At 41.3% G+C, this 17,579-nt stretch overlaps 1 protein-coding gene across 2 annotated transcripts in view; it reads left to right on the forward strand.

Annotated features, from left to right (window-relative positions):
• itga4 (integrin alpha 4) overlaps positions 1-17,579 on the forward strand; it is a 228,219-nt gene that overhangs the window by 163,376 nt on the left and 47,264 nt on the right. For both annotated transcript variants that reach the window (XM_059966797.1, XM_059966796.1), the window contains exon 18: positions 9,633-9,783. In XM_059966797.1, coding sequence (XP_059822780.1) covers positions 9,633-9,783 — 151 coding nt within the window. The remainder of the gene's footprint in view (positions 1-9,632; positions 9,784-17,579) is intronic.

The raw sequence follows: 17,579 nt of genomic DNA on the forward strand, positions 1-17,579 counted from the left end.
CTCATGTATCTGAAGGATGTAAGAAATAGTTAATTCATTTCAATTCATTGAGATATTATGTGGATTAGGTCCTTCTGACACTATAAGCCATGGTGCCTAGCCTAATCACAGGACAATTTATAATGACCACTTAACCTACTAACCAGTACGTTGGTTAGACTGTGGGAGGAAACCCATATAGTCCACAGAGGCCGTGCAGATGACGTTGGAATTTTACTTCGAACTCCAATGTCCCAAACTGTAATAGTGTGTCGCTAACCACTAAGCTACTGTGCTGCCTGTTTTTCAACTTGGTCCCAGAGTAATGCCGTTTTGTTTGGCAGTATTCATGTACGGTTGAATGAGAATTAAACTTGACCTCGAGCATGTCTTAATTTTTCCCACTGGTAAAATCTATGCTTTTATTCTTTTAACCTCTACCTCGCATAGATTTTTCCTGCCACATATCCTTCAACTTTTCTTTGATCCTTCTGCTCTTACACAAAATCTAATTAGATTATGGATTGTTTCCCAAATATTCAGTCACCTTTAAATTGTTTATTTGCTCTGCATGATTACCTAGTTTTCTGGCTCATCGAATGGTGACACATTGACTGAGAAAACTCTTAGAACAATCTGTCTCTCCAACTACATCTTTCCCTTTTCATGGAGAAATAGTGCACATCTATTCAAACAAGATGTTAGCTTCACATAAAAATTCCTCCCTCCATTTCCCAACCACAGATTAGTGATCTACATTCCCAAAAATGTGGCAAAATCTTTTTGTTCCTCGACAGAATCTTAAAGGATTTCCTTTGTAGCACGTATCTAGTGCTACTGTTGCGAAGTCCTCCCCTTCCATTAATACTGACAGCTAATTTGGTATTAGTACTTTACTTTTCCACCATATATTAATTGCCTGCTGCATTTTCGTCATTAATGTAAAGCCTCATTGGCTGTAAATCTCCTTGTGACATTGTTAATAAATATGAGGGACATTACATGCATCTATTTCTGTCTAGTAATGGCTTATAATCTTTTAATCTGATACAGGTCTTCAAATATAGTTCATGTGAAACAAATGCAAGTAATGTAGAAGCTTCAATTTCAATTTGATTTTAATTTTTTGTCGGATTGATGTGTGTGTATAAAGTTTTAATATTCACTCTGCTTGCTGGTGCTTCTTCTATCACTTTGTGTGATAAGAGCAGGTGAGAAAATTAGAAACTCCTGTCGTTCCTCAATGCTGCTGATGCCAGGTGAGACTCAGAGGAGCCTTGTTCTCGTTTCCGACTCTCAGTGGATGGCTGCTCTTCCCAAACCATAAACCGCACCAGGTGGAAGCAGGGGCATTAGTTAAGCCACGCTTGCAAAGCTGATCAATGATCATAATGGATAGCTAAATCACGGTCTGACCCACTCACCTGTCAGAAATGTGGCGGCAGAGCTTGTCACACTTGGGACAGACTCAAATAAAATTCAAAATCATTGGTCAAAGACATGAAACATTTGAACTAAAGCACGTAAAGATCACCTACAATATTGAAATAAACTCCAAAGATTAAAAAAAAGATCTGGCAGACCATTCTCTCTGGAGCAGATCTGCATGCATTTGGTCTCACCTGGTGCAAGTTGTTCAGTCCGGTTTGTCAGTGCCTATTTGTTGGCATTTACAGCACTTTTGGCGTAATCATTTGGCTCCATATGGCAGAGTATAGTTGTGGATTCACCACTAGACAATGTGCAGGAGCTTGGAATTTGTGAATATTTGTGCCATAATCCAAACTTCCTGACAGCTACACAGAGAAAGGTAGGCAATTCCACGCTGATCTTTTGAAATTTCCCTGCAAAATTGAACTTTCCAGGTATTTTACTTTTAGTCCATAAGTCTGTTCTTTAAACAATTTAGTGGCTATGTAAACTGTAGAGAACATTTCTAAAAGGGGGAAAACGTGTATCTTGGGTCTGTGTCTTGGGCTGATTTGGAAGGTGGCTAAAATGCATGTGAAATCCGAAGTGTTATAAATAACTGGAGAATTGGGCTCAGTCCATAGTGTGACACTTTAGGGAAGAGTGAAGGCTTTGGAGAAAGTGTATAAGAAATTTATTAAAATTGTTCCAAGAATGAGGGGCTTGAGGTACAGGAATTTATTGGCGAAGAAGAGGATCCTCAACAGAGGATGTTACGAGAATATCTGTTGGAAGTACAAGATTTATATTCCCTAAGGGTATAGACAGAAAAAAAAGTTCCCATTGGTGAAAGGCTCAGGAGCTGGGGGATACTAAATGAACATGAATAGCAGAAGATCCAGAAGTAACGTAGGGATATATTTCATGCACCAAGTGATTAGATCAATGGTAATAGTGGAGGCACTACTAACTGCAGCATCTCAAAAGAGACCCAGTAAATGTCAAAAATGGAAGAATTTTCATGGCTCTGGGGAAGGAGCCTAATTAGATTACCGGTGCTTAACATTCATATGGACTCTTGTCATGGAACAACTGCTTTCTATGCTGTAGTCTTTGTAGGAATGGAGTATGACAAACACTTTTATCTGTTCTGTCTGTTAAAGTAGATTAAATTTGTAATTCACCAGATATCTGTGCTCCCCTAATTGAATAACTTTTTTCACCCTGTGTTACTCCTTTTACAGATGACAAATATTATTGTAAAAGATTTTTCCTCAAATTGCCAATCTGGGCCAAATGCGCAATCTCAAGCTGACTGTTGTTGTTGTTCGTCCTTCGGAGTCGAAGACGACCACGACTTCTGTCAGGTGGAGGGTTTGTGACTGTGGGTCCGGAGGTGACTGGTGAGGCCAATCCGGGCCTTGAAAGCTCGCCCACATGTGGGACACATGAGGGTAGGTGCTGCAGTGGAAATGGAGGTAGCTCGAGCCTTGCTCGCGGCGCGTTTCCTCTGAGCCTCTGCTGCATACGCTCCTTCAGTGGTACCTGCTCCACCAGGTTGGGCGGTCCAGAGCAAGTGATTCCCAGCTACTGGGATTGATGTTGAGGTCTTTGAGAGAGACTTTGAGGCAGTCTTTGAAAAGTTTCTTCTGCCCTCCAACTGAGCGCTTGCCCTGGGTCAGCTCTCCACACAGCATCTGTTTTGGTAGTCGACTGTCAGACATCCTGACGACATGGCCAGCCCATCTGGCTTGGGCTTTCTGTAGGAGGGTGTAGACGCTGTGGGTGCTAGCCCGCTCCAGGACCTCCGTGTCTGGGACTTTGTCCTGTCATCGTACGTGAAGAAGTCTGTGGAGGCAGCTCAAGTGGAAGTGGTTGAGCTGTTCAGCGTGTCTGCTGTAGACAATCCAGGTCTCGCTGGCATAGAGGAGGGTGGAGAGAACCTCTGCTCGGTAGACCTTCAGCTTGGTGGTAAGGCTGAGTCCTCTCCGCTCCCATACATTCTCACGGAGTCTCTCAAAGGCAGCACTGGCTTTGGCAATTCTGTTGCTGATCTCTGCATCTATGTTCACCGCTCGTGATAGAGTACTGCCCAGATAAGTAAAGCTGTCGACTGCCAGTAGCTTCTGCCCCTTTACTGTGATGTGTGGTTCCTGGTACGGCTTTCCGGGTGTGGGCTGTTACATAACTTTGGCCTTTTTGGTGCTGATTGTAAGTCTGAAGTTGTCACAGGCTCGTGAGAAGCAGTCCATTTCTCCCTGCATCTTCTGCTCTGTGCTGGCATTGAGGGCGCAATCATCAGTGAATAAGAGGTCTCTGATGACGGTCTCATTTACCTTTGTAACAGCCTGTAGACGCCGGAGGTTGAATAGCCCACCGCCAGTCCTGTATCTGACGTGTATACCATCCTGACAATCGCGGAAAGCGTCATTCAGCATAGCAGAGAAGACCATGCTAAAGAGTGTAGGGGCGAGAACGCATCCTTGCTTCACACCTTTCATCACTGGGAAGGCTTCTGACTCATCACCATCATCCAAAACTTTCACCATCATGCCATCGTGGAACTGCCGAACAATCATGATGAACCTGTTAGGGCAGCCAAACTCCTCCGTTATCTTCCATAAGCCATCTCTGCTGACCGTATCAAATGCCTTGGTCAGATCGACGAAGGTCATAAAGAGGTTGCTGTGCTGCTCTTGACATTTTTCCTGGAGTTGGCGTGCAGCAAATATCATGTCAATAGTTCCACGCTCTGCACTGAAGCCACACTGGCTTTCTGGGAGGAGACCTTGCTCAAGGTGTTGGAGAAGGCGATTAAGCAGGACGCGAGCCAAGATCTTCCCAGCTATGGACAGGAGGGAGATGGCTTGGTGATTGGCACAAGACTGGTGGTTGCCTTTCCTCTTGTAGATGTGGACTATGCTGGCATCTTTCAACTGTTGCGGGACCTTTCCTTCGTTCCACATAGACTGGAAGAGCTCAGACAGCTTCTGCATCATGAATGGGCCTCCTGCTTTGTAGACTTCAGCAGGGATTGCATCTGGTCCTGGTGCTTTGCTACAAGAAAGTTGCCTGATGGCTTTTCTGACTTCTTCTTCTGTGGGGTGGTTGTCAAGGTCCAGGTTGATCTCCACCTGAGGTAGGTGAGCAATGGCCTCATCATTGATTTCAGCAGGGCGGTTGAGGACCTGGTTGAAGTGTTCAGCCCATCTTTCCAAAATCTGCTTTTTCTCTGTCAGCAGCCGATCCCATCTGCACGGAGGAGGGAGAAGGAGCCAGAGGACTGAGCTCCATGCATTGCCTTCAAAGCGTCGTAGGAATGCTTGGTGTCATGACTGTCTGCGTAGCCCTGGATCTCATCGTCCTTATTGCTGAACCAGACATCCTGCATCTCACGGAGTTTCTTCTGCACTTTCCGTCTTGCACTGCCGAAGGCATCTATCTTTGCTTGTGATGTGGGATCGTTCTGGTGCGCTCTGAACAGTTGGTGTTTCTCTGACAACAGTGTCTGTATCTCCTCGTCGTTCTCATCGAACCAGTCTTGATGTCTATGGATTGCTGGTCCGAGGTAGAGTAGACTGCATATCTGAAAGCCGTCCACTGCTCTTCAATGCTGGTGTGGTCATCCTGGGGTGTGTCAAGCAGCCTGCTCTCTAGGTCTTCATGAAATTCTTCTGCAACTACGCTGCCCTTCAGCTTGGAGACATTGAGCCTCTTTGCAGTCTTCTGACCTGGGGGTCTTCTCACAGGCAGGATGCGAAGTTTAAACTTGGACACTATGAGTCAATGATCCGTCCAGCAGTCAGCACCACACATGGCCTTTGACACTCTCACGTCTTGCCAGTCCCTCTTTCTGGTGATGACATAGTCAATCAGATGCCAGTGCCTGGAGTGTGGATGCATCCAGGATGTCTTGTTACGGGTAGGGAGGCGGAGTAGGGTGTTGGTGATGACAAGGTCAAGCGCAGCCTATGTCTTGAGGAGCAGCAGGCCATTGCTGTTACACTTGCCAATCCCATGTCTTCCAAGAATCCCTTCCCAGGTCTGGTAATCTGTCCCCATTCTGGCGTTAAAGTCCCCGAGGACAATAAGCTTCTCTGACTGTGGAACTGTTCGTCAAGTTCTTCATAGAACTTAACTTTGATGTCATCTGAGTTGGTCATCATTGGAGCATATGCGCTGATCAGCGTTGCACTCCTCTGATTGCCAAGTGGAGCCGAAGCGTCATCAGGCTATCGTTGATACCCTCTGGAAACTTGGCAAAGTTATGAGCGAGGGGGGATCGGATGGCAAATCCAATGCCAGCCTCTCGTCGTTCAGTGCTGCTGCAACCGCTTCAGAAGAAGGTGTACCCGCCACCACGTTCTGTAAGCTGGCCCTTGTCTGCTAGGTGTGGTTCGCTGAGTGCTGCAATGTCCATGTTATAGCAGGCTAGTTCTTTGGTGACCAGTGCTGTTCTTCTTTCTGGTCTGACAGCCTTGGTGATGACAAGCAGAGTTTGCACGTTTCACATGCCAAGGTTGAGCACCTTCACTTTAGTCTTCTTTGTAGTTCGACCGCTGAGTGGGATCCCCACCAGCCGCGGTGTGCTGGCCAGGGTAAGATGAAGCAGGCTATGTTTGAGGCACCTTTTCTAGCCCCTTCCTCCATGGAGGTGAGCAGAGCGATTCCTAAAGAGGACTGCTCAGACACCCAGGGGGCTGCCCAGCCCCACTGCTGCTTCATTCCAGTGGAGAACGACCCAAAGCCCTGGGCCGCCTATGTGCAGGTTTGTGACTACAGCTTCCAGTGTATCCAAACCTGCTGCTTCGCCACTCGCCCATCGCCACAGGACTTGAAGTTTTTTAGTAGAGTGGGTTTGGAGTCGTGACTTGTGCTCGACTTGGATTAAAGTGAGGGAGAGTTGTGCAAATTGTCAGCCTCACTCTCTCATCCCGACCCATCTGTATCCAGTTGCAAGATGGAGTCGAGACGGTTGGAGATAAGTCGGGATGCAGTGGATGGCCAGCGGTGTCCTACGTGTCTCACTGTGCCCTGATTGCGCTCCACAACGCTTTGCTGGGTCCACCTTTCTACTCGCTGGGCCACCAAGTGGTGGTCTCCTCCGTGTAGTCCGCCGAATTCAGTCTTCGCATGCGTAGGTAGACAAGCCTCTAACTCACCGAGGGTTTGAGGTGCATTGGCTACCCTCGCCAGGTCTTGCCAGCCAGTCGAAGCCGTTGCCCGGGGTATGGCCGCTGTTGCATGCAAACTGACTGAATTGGTCAATGACTCCAAATGTAATGTCAATATTTATACATCCAGCTCTTTCTAACTATCTACTGCAGTGGGTACAGAGTCAGTTTCTGATGGCCCCTTTGCGTATTCATTCCTGGATGTTTTAACTGTATCATTTTTCCTTATTTTAGTTTATTATTTATTGAGATACAGTGCAGGTGAGGCACTTCTGTCTCTTTGAGTCACACTGCCCTGCATGTAATCACAGGACAATTTACAATGACCAATTAACCTACCAACGTAAAAACTCCTTACAGACAGTGGCAGGAATTGAACCTGGTTTGCCTGTACCATAAAGCATTGTTCTAAGCACTACTCTGTTGTGCTATTATCCTATCCTGTAGAGTCAGTTTGTTGGCTTCTGATGTGAACAGTTTGTCTTGAATGGCAAATTTATAAGTTCACTGTCTCCTCTGTATTATCAAGTCTTCAGTTATAGCACAAAACCAGACAGCACAAGGTTCTAGTATGGCTGTTTTACCCAACTATTTTTTTTTTACATTTTGCAAGTTTTTTCCTTCCTGTTTAACTATTTAAGAGTCAGAAGGATACCTCTCACGCTTTCTTGATTCTGAGATAGCCATTTGATGTGTTTGAATCTATTGCATTTTGTCAATGGTCAATTTATTTCTGGTACTGTTAAATAAAAGATAAAGATTAGCTTTATTTGTCACATGTACATCAAAGCATACAGTGAAATGTGTTGTTTGTGTCGGATGTCCACAAGTGTTGCCATGCTTCCAGCACCAACACAGCATGCTCACAACTTACTCACTATAACCCGCACATCTTTGGAATGTGGGAAGAAACCAGTCTGGTCATGATGAGAAAGTACAAATTCCTCACAAACGTGCCACCAACAACCATATCTGATATAACGCTTACAGTTGTTGATGTAGTGCTAAGTATAGCAACATGATGTTCGATGTGTTACAGAAGAATGAAGTTAGACAGGACAATGCCTTCCCAATATCTTGGTTTAGCTTATTTCATAGAGTTAAATTAATTTATATTTGGAAGTCCAGAGCTGAGCGTATTTAAAACATTTAATGAGCTGTTTGTTCTTGCTGAGTTAGAAATTGCTGCAGTGGTGCTGGCTTAAGTATTAAAAGATAAGGTTTAATATTTTCCTTAGCTGTAGTTTTAATTTGATTTTTCGTATTTTGGTGGACGTATTATCCACACCAATTCATTTCTGGCAGTTTGGAGAGGTGCCAACAGAATGGCCCGCTTCCGAATCCTTCCTCCTGGGTCATACTGATTACTGGCATAACAGAAGACATTTGATTCCAGAATGTCATGTTGCAGACGTGGCCTTCAGGTGATCATATTTGTCTTAAATTAACCTGCATGAGAAGACTCCTTACCTCTGTCATAAACTGAAGATGATGCATTAAGCGCAGTGGATTAAACTACTTGACTATCTGAATGGCTGTAGAACACAACAATTGGAAATTGTGAAAATAGACCTATTCGTGTAAATTGATGCAGTATGAAATTCTGATTTAGCTTAGGGTAAAATGACTGCAATTACTGGATCGTTATTGACTCATTCACAAATGTCCGTCAGTGGAGGAATCAGAATTAGAATCAGATTTATTATCACTGGCAGATGTTGTAAAACTTGTTGTTTTGCAGCAGCAGTACATTACAACACATAATAAAATATCTATAAATCACAATATATATGTATGTCCAGCCTAACAGTAACTTCAGCCCCGGGAAAGTGGTTAGCTATTAACTCCTCTCTGAAATGGCATGGAAAGCCACTCAGTTCAATCAGGAACGATTAGGGATGAGCAATAAATGCTGGTCTTGCCAGCAACATTCAAACCAAGTGAACTAATAACAAATAGGTTGCGTTAAATTTCAGGGGTTTTATTTTTTGGGTGGGGGGGGGGTTGGGTTTCAATTAAAACCAGGAAATACTGTGATGATTATATTGAAATACTGGTTGTGGTATTTTGAAAGGGAGAAATAATTTATTATTTTGAATACAGTACTCTGCTTTGCCTTTTCTATGCAATTTGGAATTGCTGTAAATTATTTCAGCACATTTACTTTTTATTTTCAGTGCCAGTACTCTGCATTAGTGTCTGACTTTGTGTTATGCCAGACAATTTTATGGAGGGCAGAAAAAAGATTATTCATCAGCAGAAGTCTTTAGCGTACCTTTGTCACGCTCCTAGATGCGCACCTGGTGCTCTGCTGTACGCTCAGCACCAGGCTGGTGGGCATCTTATTGGCAGCACCATGGAAACCTCATCATGAGCCAGATATCACACTCTCAGGGATATAGTCAAAATGTTATTCGTTGCCAAAAAATATGCAAACATGTTGTTGAAAGTGCAAACTTGCCTTCCTATTCAGGTATAAGTATATTATTCGAATATACGATGTTTATCATTTGCCGTTACCCTAAAACCTAATAACCTGTGTTTTTTTTTCACCTTCTGCTTCTTGTCTGTGTGCCAAATTTCTTCCCAAAGGTGTTCAATGACTAATGTGCTGGTTAAAAGCCAGAATATCTTATGAATGTCTTGTTTTTCTGCCACAAAAGAAAACAGTCAAGAGGCTGCAATCTATAAGCGTGTAGAGAAATTAATGATTTTACTTTTACAATAAGGTAAAGATTGAAGTACTGGAATTTAGATTATAAAAACATTACATCTGACTGCTTTTATGCAACTTGAATATCTGTTAATCTAGATGTGAATTGTTGGCACTTTGGGGACTGTAGATAGACTGAAAGACGTGACAAAGATAATAATTTGTGTTGTTCATCATTTCTCAACATTGTATAAAAATCTTTTGTAGCCAGCATATAAGGATAATTTTCCCACTTTATATTCCCAGCACGGACCCTTACCCGACAAGAGATTGTATAACTTGACCAAAATACTTACTGCAATATGATCCTCCTATAACAATGTAGTTTTAATGGGGATGATGCTTTTTTTTCCTAGGCACCATGCAAACAAATCTTACCTGGCAGTTAAGGAGGTGAAGAGAATCATTCTGAATATAGATCTGTTCAATGCAGGAGACAATGCATACTCAAGCACTCTTAACATTAAAATGCCCAAGGGTATAAGTTTTGTCAAAACAGTGGAAATGGTAAGTATAACATTCCAGTATGTGTATGCCATTTAATGTATCACTTTGCTTCATGGTGCCAGAAATAATATGGCATAATTTAATATGGCTCTTAATGGCGATCAAATGGTAATCAAGCAAAGCATAATTTGTATCATTGGAGATTGAAATACTTCTGTTTTTTTCCTGGAATCTGTCATCACAAATTAGTCATTTAAGGAAAAAAGCTATCGCAGTAATGTTTCATGTTTAGCTGCATCATGCCACAATGCATCGAATCCTAGAATTTACTGGGTACATAATAAAAGTGTTGTTTGGAATCAATGGTAAAGTTGTAGTGTGTGGGATATTGCCTCACTTTGCTTTGAGACATAGATATGCCCAGCTGGTAGACTAGGTCTCGTATAAGAACACTCAAAGGCTTTTCAGTGCAATACCCTTCCATTGTGAAGTGTATAGGTTAGAGGAAATGTATTGGAGAACAGTTTGGAATGCAGATGGAAATAGGGAGGAACCCTAGAAGTGAAAATCAAAGGTGGAAGAGATTTTGTGTATACTGGAGGATAGATTGGTGGGAAGATGGGTGATTGGGGTATGATCTCTGTATGTGAATGGGTGGTGATTGGATGGGGGTTGGATTGGCATTAGGAGGGAGAAGTATTTTATGAATGATGAAAATATAGATTAGAACATAACCTGCCAGAAGATGGATTGTCTGATTCCCAGTAAAAGTCAAGGGCTTTTATCTAATATCCACCTCCTTCCAGCTTTGTTTGAATCTAGGTTTTCACCATGAGTGAATGATTCCTCCCTGTTGATCTCATTGGATGGTCCTCAGTCATCCCAACCTTTGTTCAACCATCTCCTTGCCCCTCAAATGGAGCAACATTTCATCTTCCCATCTAGTTGTGAGAAGCTTCATTGTTCTTGGTGTCTGCTTCTTAATGTCACCTCCTGCACCACTGATAAAGGAAAACTGTTTTGGCAATTAGGCTATTTGACCTCAGTTCATATGTTCCATTTTAGCAAATGTTCTTTACATTGATCGGATCTTTAGCAACAGTTTTGATAGTTATTACCATACAAATATTCTTGTTAAGTAAAATGTATGTATGTACATATATATGTGTGTGTGTATATGTATGTATGTATATATTAATGTGTGTGTGTATACACACACAAACAGACACAATCACAGAAGATTTAATTTGGCTTTTTTGACACTGATCAACAGAAAAAGATACCTAGCAAAGTGAAAGCAGACCTCTACAAAGTGACCTGCATTAATTACAAATATAAAACACAAAATAGTTGATTGCATTAGTATTCACTCCCTTCAAGTCAATATTTAGTAGATGCACCTTTTACAGCAATTATAGCCTTGTCTCGGTGGATAGAGACCTGAAAATTTTCCCAAATTCTTCTTTACAGAACTGCTAAAGCTCTGTCAGATTGCATGGGGATCATGAGTGAACAGTCATTTTCCAATATAGTCACAAATACTCAGTTGGATTGAGGTCTGGTCTCTGACTTGGCCACTCCTGAACATTAGATATTGTTATTTTTAAGCCATTTTGGTGTAGCTTTGGCTTTATGCTTGGATTGATTGTCTTGCTGGAAAACATACCTTTTCCCAAGTCGCAGTCCTCTTGCAGGCTGCATCAGGTTTTCCTCCAGGATTTCCCTGTATTTTGCTGCATTCATTTTGCTCTCTACTTCCATAAGCCTTCCAGGAGACTGCACAGCATGATGCAGCCACCACCACGCTTCACATTAGGGATGGTGTGTTTTTGATGATGTGTGGTATTTGGCTTATGCCGAACATAGGGTTGAGTCTGATGGTCAAACAGCTCAATTTGGTTTCATCAGAACATAGAATCTTCTTCCAGCTGACTTTAGAGTCTTCCTCATGACTTCTGGCATCTCTAGCCGAGATTTCATGTGTGTGTTTTTTTCCCTCCAGTGGCCTTCTCTTTGCTGCTCTCCCATAAAGCCTTTATTTGTGAAACACCCAGGCAACAGTTGTTTGTACAGTCTCTCCCTTCTCTGTCACTGAATCTTGTAACTCCTCCAAAGTTGTCACAGGTCTCTCACTTGTCCCCTTCTTGCACAGTCACTCAGTTTTTGAGGACAGCCTGCTCTTGGCAGACTTACAGCTGTGTCACATTCTTTCCATTTCTTGATGATTGACTTAACTGTACTTCAAGGGATATTCAGTGACTTGCAAATTTTCTTGTATCCATCTCCTGACTTGTGCTTTTCAATAACCTTTTTACAGAGTAGCTTGGAATGTTCTTTTGTCATCGTGGTTTAGGTTTTGCCAGGATACTGACTCACCAGCAGTTGAACCTTCCAGACATAGGTGTATTTTTACTACAATCATTTGAAACACCTTGACTGCACACAGGTCTCCAAAAACAGATCTCCATTTTAACTAATTGTGTGACTTCTAAAACCAATGGGCTGCACCAGTGATGATTTGGTGTGTCATATTAAAGGGGGTGAATACTTATGCAATCAATTATTTAGTGTTTTATATTTGTAATTAATTTAGATTACTTTGTAGAGATCTGTTTTCACTTTGACATGAAAGAGTTTTTCTCTATTGATCACTGTCAAAAAAACCCTTTATTTTGTATACCTGTAGATCTTGTACAACATTTATTCTTGGAATGAGACATACAGTCCACAGTGAGGTAACAGTGGAATACAATTCTCTTTTGAAAAGGCAACACATTATTTAGGAGGCTTTTCCATTTTAATAACATTGATTTATGTAACAGCTTGAAGCTCTGGCAGAGATTTATGATAGCAAGTATTTTAAATTACTGACAGCCATTTAGGAACCTGGGCTCGTGATTTATCTTCCTACGTCCACCTGGGTCATGTAAGTTCGGTTGATGAGTTAGAGAATAAAAGGCTGATACCAGTAAAGTTGACTAAGAAGCTAGTATACAGCTAGAGCAAGAGCTCAGAGAAACTAACAATGTTATCACTTATTGAAAGGGGAATAACGTACAGAAATTGAGTGATTGCAGTTCAATAATCAAGAGCGTTGTTGAGACAGCATCTTGGAGACTGTATACAATATTGATCTTACTTAAGGATGCTCATGCATTGAAATCACTTTAGAGAAGATTTATAGGACCAACACCTGGAATGGAGAAGTTGCCTAAAGAGCAGAGGTTAGTCTTGTATCAGCATGAGTGTGAAAACAGAGAGAAAACTTGACTAAAGCACATACATTATGATCTTAGGAGGTTGTACATTGTGGAGATAGAGCTGACATTTCCTCTAATGGAGGAATTTAGAACTAGGAATCACTGTTAAGAATAATCACTTGCTTATTTAAGCCTGTGATAAAGATTTTTTTCTCTCTCTCTCTGAAGATTGATTCTCATTATCAAGTGGTAATATAACCAGCATATCTGAAGTTTTTTTTTAAGAGCAAAAATAGGTAAATTCTTGGTTAGAAAAGGAGTCCACCGAGATGTAACACTGAGTGTCATAGGAAGTCATTTCTACCTGTGGCCATCAAACTTTACAACTCCTCCCTCGGAGTGTCAGACACCCTGAGCCAATAGGCTGGTTCTGGACTTATTTCCACTTGGCATGATTAACTTATTATTATTTAATTATTTATGGTTTTATATTGCTATATTTCTTCACTATTCTTGGTTGGTGCAGCTGTAACAAAACCCAATTTCCCTTGGGATCAATAAAGTATGTCTGTCTGTCTGAGTTAATAATTGTTGGTATACAAAAATGCAGAATTGAGGTTGGACAAACATGAGGAAATCTGCAGATGCTGGAAATTCAAGCAACACACGCAAAATGCTGGTGGAACACAGCAGGCCAGGCAGCATCTATAGGGAGAAGCGCTGTCGACATTTCGGGCCGAGACCCTTCGTCAGGACTAACTGAAAGGAAAGATAGTAAGAGATTTGAAAGTAGGAGGGGGAGAGGAAAATGCAAAATGATAGGAGAAGACTGGAGGGGGTGGGGTGAAGCTGAGAGCGGGAAAGGTGATTGGCAAAAGGGATACATAGCTGGAGAAGGGAAAGGATCATGGGACAGGAGGCCTAAGGAGAAAGAAAGGGGGAGGGGAGCACCAGAGGGAGATGGAGAACATGCAGAGTGATGGGCAGAGAGAGAAAGAAAAAAAGGGAGGGGGGAAAACTAAATATATCAGGGATGGGGTAAGAAGGGGAGGAGGGGCATTAATGGAAGTTAGAGAAATCAATGTTCATGCCATCAGGTTGGAGGCTATTCAGCTGGTATATAAGGTGTTGTTCCTCCAACCTGAGTGTGGCTACATCTTGACAATAGAGGAGGCCATGGATAGACAGATCAGAATGGGAATGGGACGTGGAATTAAAATGTGTGGCCACTGGGACATCCTGGTTTGATTGAGGTTGGATTTGGGCTGATAATAATCTTGAATGTAATGGATGGGTTGTATAAGTCCAACAGATTCATTACATTTAGTGAAGGAAATTTGGCTTATTAGTGACTGCATAGCTGCATAGACATTGACTTTATATGGTTAGCCAGTTAAATAGCTTGGTTTTATTGAAAGACAGTTAGGTATTAAATGCTGACCTTGTCAGCATTGGCTGTATCCACAAGAGTCATAAGAGTTATAGAAAAGTACAAGGCAGAAACAAGCCCTTCAGACAATCTGGTCCATGCTGAACCATTTAAACTGCCTACTCCCAATGACCTGTATCTGGACCATAGCCCTTCATATCTTAACCATCCACATATCTATCAAAGCTTCTCTTAAACTTTGAAATCGAGCTCACATGCACCACTTGCGCTGGCAGCTCATTTCACACTCTCATGACCCTCTGAATGAAGAGTTTCCCCCTCATGTTCCCCTTAAACTTTTCACCTTTCCCCTGTAATCCATTACCACTAGCTGTAGTCCCACCCAACCTCTGGCAAAAGCCTGCTTGCATTTACCCTATCTATACCCCTCGTAATTTTATACACCTCTATCAAATCTTCTATGTTCCAAGGAATAAAGTCCTAATTTATTCAGCCTTTCCTTATAACTCAAGTCCTCCTTGTAAGTTTACTCTGTACTCTTTCAACCTTACTTACATCTTTCCTGTAGGTAGGTGACCAAAACTGCACATGATACTCCAAATTGGGCCTCACCAACGTCTTCTCCAACTTCAACATATAACATCCTATTTTCTTTGATTCATGAAGGCTAATGTACCAAAAGCTTTCTTTATGACCCTATCTACCTATGATGCCACTTTCAATGAATTATGGACCTGTATCCCCAGATCATTTTGTTCTACAAAACAGCTCAGTAGCCTACGGTTCACTATGTAAGACTCTAGCCTGCTTCGTTCTACCAAAGTGCAACACCTCATACTTATCCTCATTAAATTCCAACTGCCATTTTTCAGCCCATTTTTCCAGCTAGTCCCGATCCTGCTGCAAGCCATGATAATCTTCCTTATTGTTCATTACACCCCCAATCTTGGTATTGTTTGCATACTTCCTGATCCTGTTAACCACTTTATCATCCAGATCATCGGTATTGAGGACAAACAATATTGGACCCAGCACCATTCCCTGCAGCACATTCAGTAATAGAGGGATTTAATTACTACCACTCTTTAGCCTTCCCACAAAGCCAATGTCTAATCCAATTTACTACTCCAACTTGAATGCCAAGCAACTGAAACACCTTGACCAACCTCCCATGTGAGACCTTGTCAAATGCCTTGCTAATGAACAACATTCACTACCTCACCTTTATCAACTTTCCCGGTAACTTCCTCAAAAAGCTATAAGATTGGTTAGACACGACCTACTACACACAAAGTTGACTATCCCTAATCGGTCCAAGTCTATCCAAGTATTTGTATATCTGGTAGCTTAGAATACCTCCCAATAACCTTTTCCACTACTGATGTCAGGATCACCAGCCTGTGATTTCCTGGTTCATTCTGGGAGCCTTTCTAAACAGCAGAACAACATTAGCTATCCTCCAATGCTTTGGTACCTTATCTGTCACTAAGACTGATTTAAATATCTCTGAGAGCTCTGGCAATTTCATTTTCATTTTATAAAATCTTTTTATTGATACTTAATCTTCTACAGCTATAAAATGATACAAGACTTCAACAAGTTGATATATATACAATTAATAAAGCTGAAGAAAAAAATTATCAAAAAAGAATAATATATGATAATGCAAAAAATTATTTTATAAAGAAAAGAAGGAAAAAAGAGAACCCCAACTAACTAAAACAAAAAGAAATCCCACTAACTACAAGAGAAGAAAAAAGAAGAAAAAAAACATTAGCAATCAACTCCCGGAGCAATACGTCATACTATCATCTATATAAATAAAGAAAAATCATCAACCGCCAATTCACATTTATATAAAATAAAACTGGAAGGAAACCATGCAAAATTAATTCAAATTAAATGATAATTTTTGGCAAAAGAGCCTCATCTTCTCTCAAAATTGAATCAAGGATCAAAAGCTCTGCTTCTAATTTTTTTCCAAACTAAGACATAACATTACTTGAGAAAACCAATGAATTAATATAGGGACAGAGGTATCTTTCCATTTCAATAATATAGCCCTTCTTGCCAACAATGTAACAAATGCAATTTCATTGGTCTGAAGATGAAATACCCTGAATATGAAGTGGAACTATTCCAAATAGAACAATAAAATTTACTGTCTTTTAGGTTGTAAATTAATTTTCAGAGCTTTAGAAATGGTAGAAAATAAAGATTTCCAAAACAATTTTAATGAAGAACATGACCAAAACATATGTGACAAAGTGGCTACTTCAGTTTTACACCTATCACAATAAAGGATCATCTCTCCTTTATTAAATAACAACGGTGAACAATTTTAAATTGAACTAAACAGTGATTGGCACAAATCAAAGAAGAATTGACCATTTTCAGAACTTGCAACCAATCTGCAATTGTCGCCTGCAGGGTCTGAGGGAACACCTTGTCAGGTCTCGGGGATTTATCCACCCTAATCTGCCTCAAATCCACAACTCCTCTGGAATTTGTATAGGGCCCATGAAGTTGATGCTGTTTTCCCTCACTTCTGTAGACTCCATGTCTGTATCCTGTGTAAATACTGGTGCAAAAACATAAATTAAGATCTCCCCACCCCCCAATCTCTTTTGGCTCCACACATATGTTACCATTCTGATCTTCCAGATGGTGAACATTGTCCCTTGCTTTTAACATATCTGTCGAAGTCTTTGGGATTCTCCTTCACCTTGACCGTTAGGGTAACCTCTGCCTCCTTTTAGCACTCCTGATTACTTTGTCAAGTATTCTTTTATATTTCTTATACTCCGTAAGTACCTCTTTCATCCCTACCTGCCCATACCTGCTATGCAACTCCTTTTTTCTTAACCAGCGCTTCAGTATTTCTTGAAAACCAATGTTTCCCAAACCTGCTATCCTTGCCTTTTATTCTGACAGGCACTAACAAGCTTCTTTCTCTCAAAAATTCACTTCTGAAGGCTCCCCCACCCCACTTAGCAAATACACCTTTGCTAGAAAACAGCATGTGCCAATCCACATTTGCCAGATCCCTTCTGATACTATCAAAATCAGCTTTCCTCCAATTTAGAATCTGAACCTGTGGACCAGACCTATCTTTTTCCATATTTATTATTGAAACTAATGATTAAATATTCTACAACTGTTCTGCAACAATGACACCATGAATTGCATTAGTTAATTTTAATTGGCTGAATGTAACCCTTTTGAATACACTCAAAATATTTACATAATTCTATCACCAAAATCCT

Source organism: Hypanus sabinus, chromosome 4, assembly GCF_030144855.1.
Source record: "Hypanus sabinus isolate sHypSab1 chromosome 4, sHypSab1.hap1, whole genome shotgun sequence".
Lineage (NCBI taxonomy): Eukaryota > Metazoa > Chordata > Chondrichthyes > Myliobatiformes > Dasyatidae > Hypanus > Hypanus sabinus.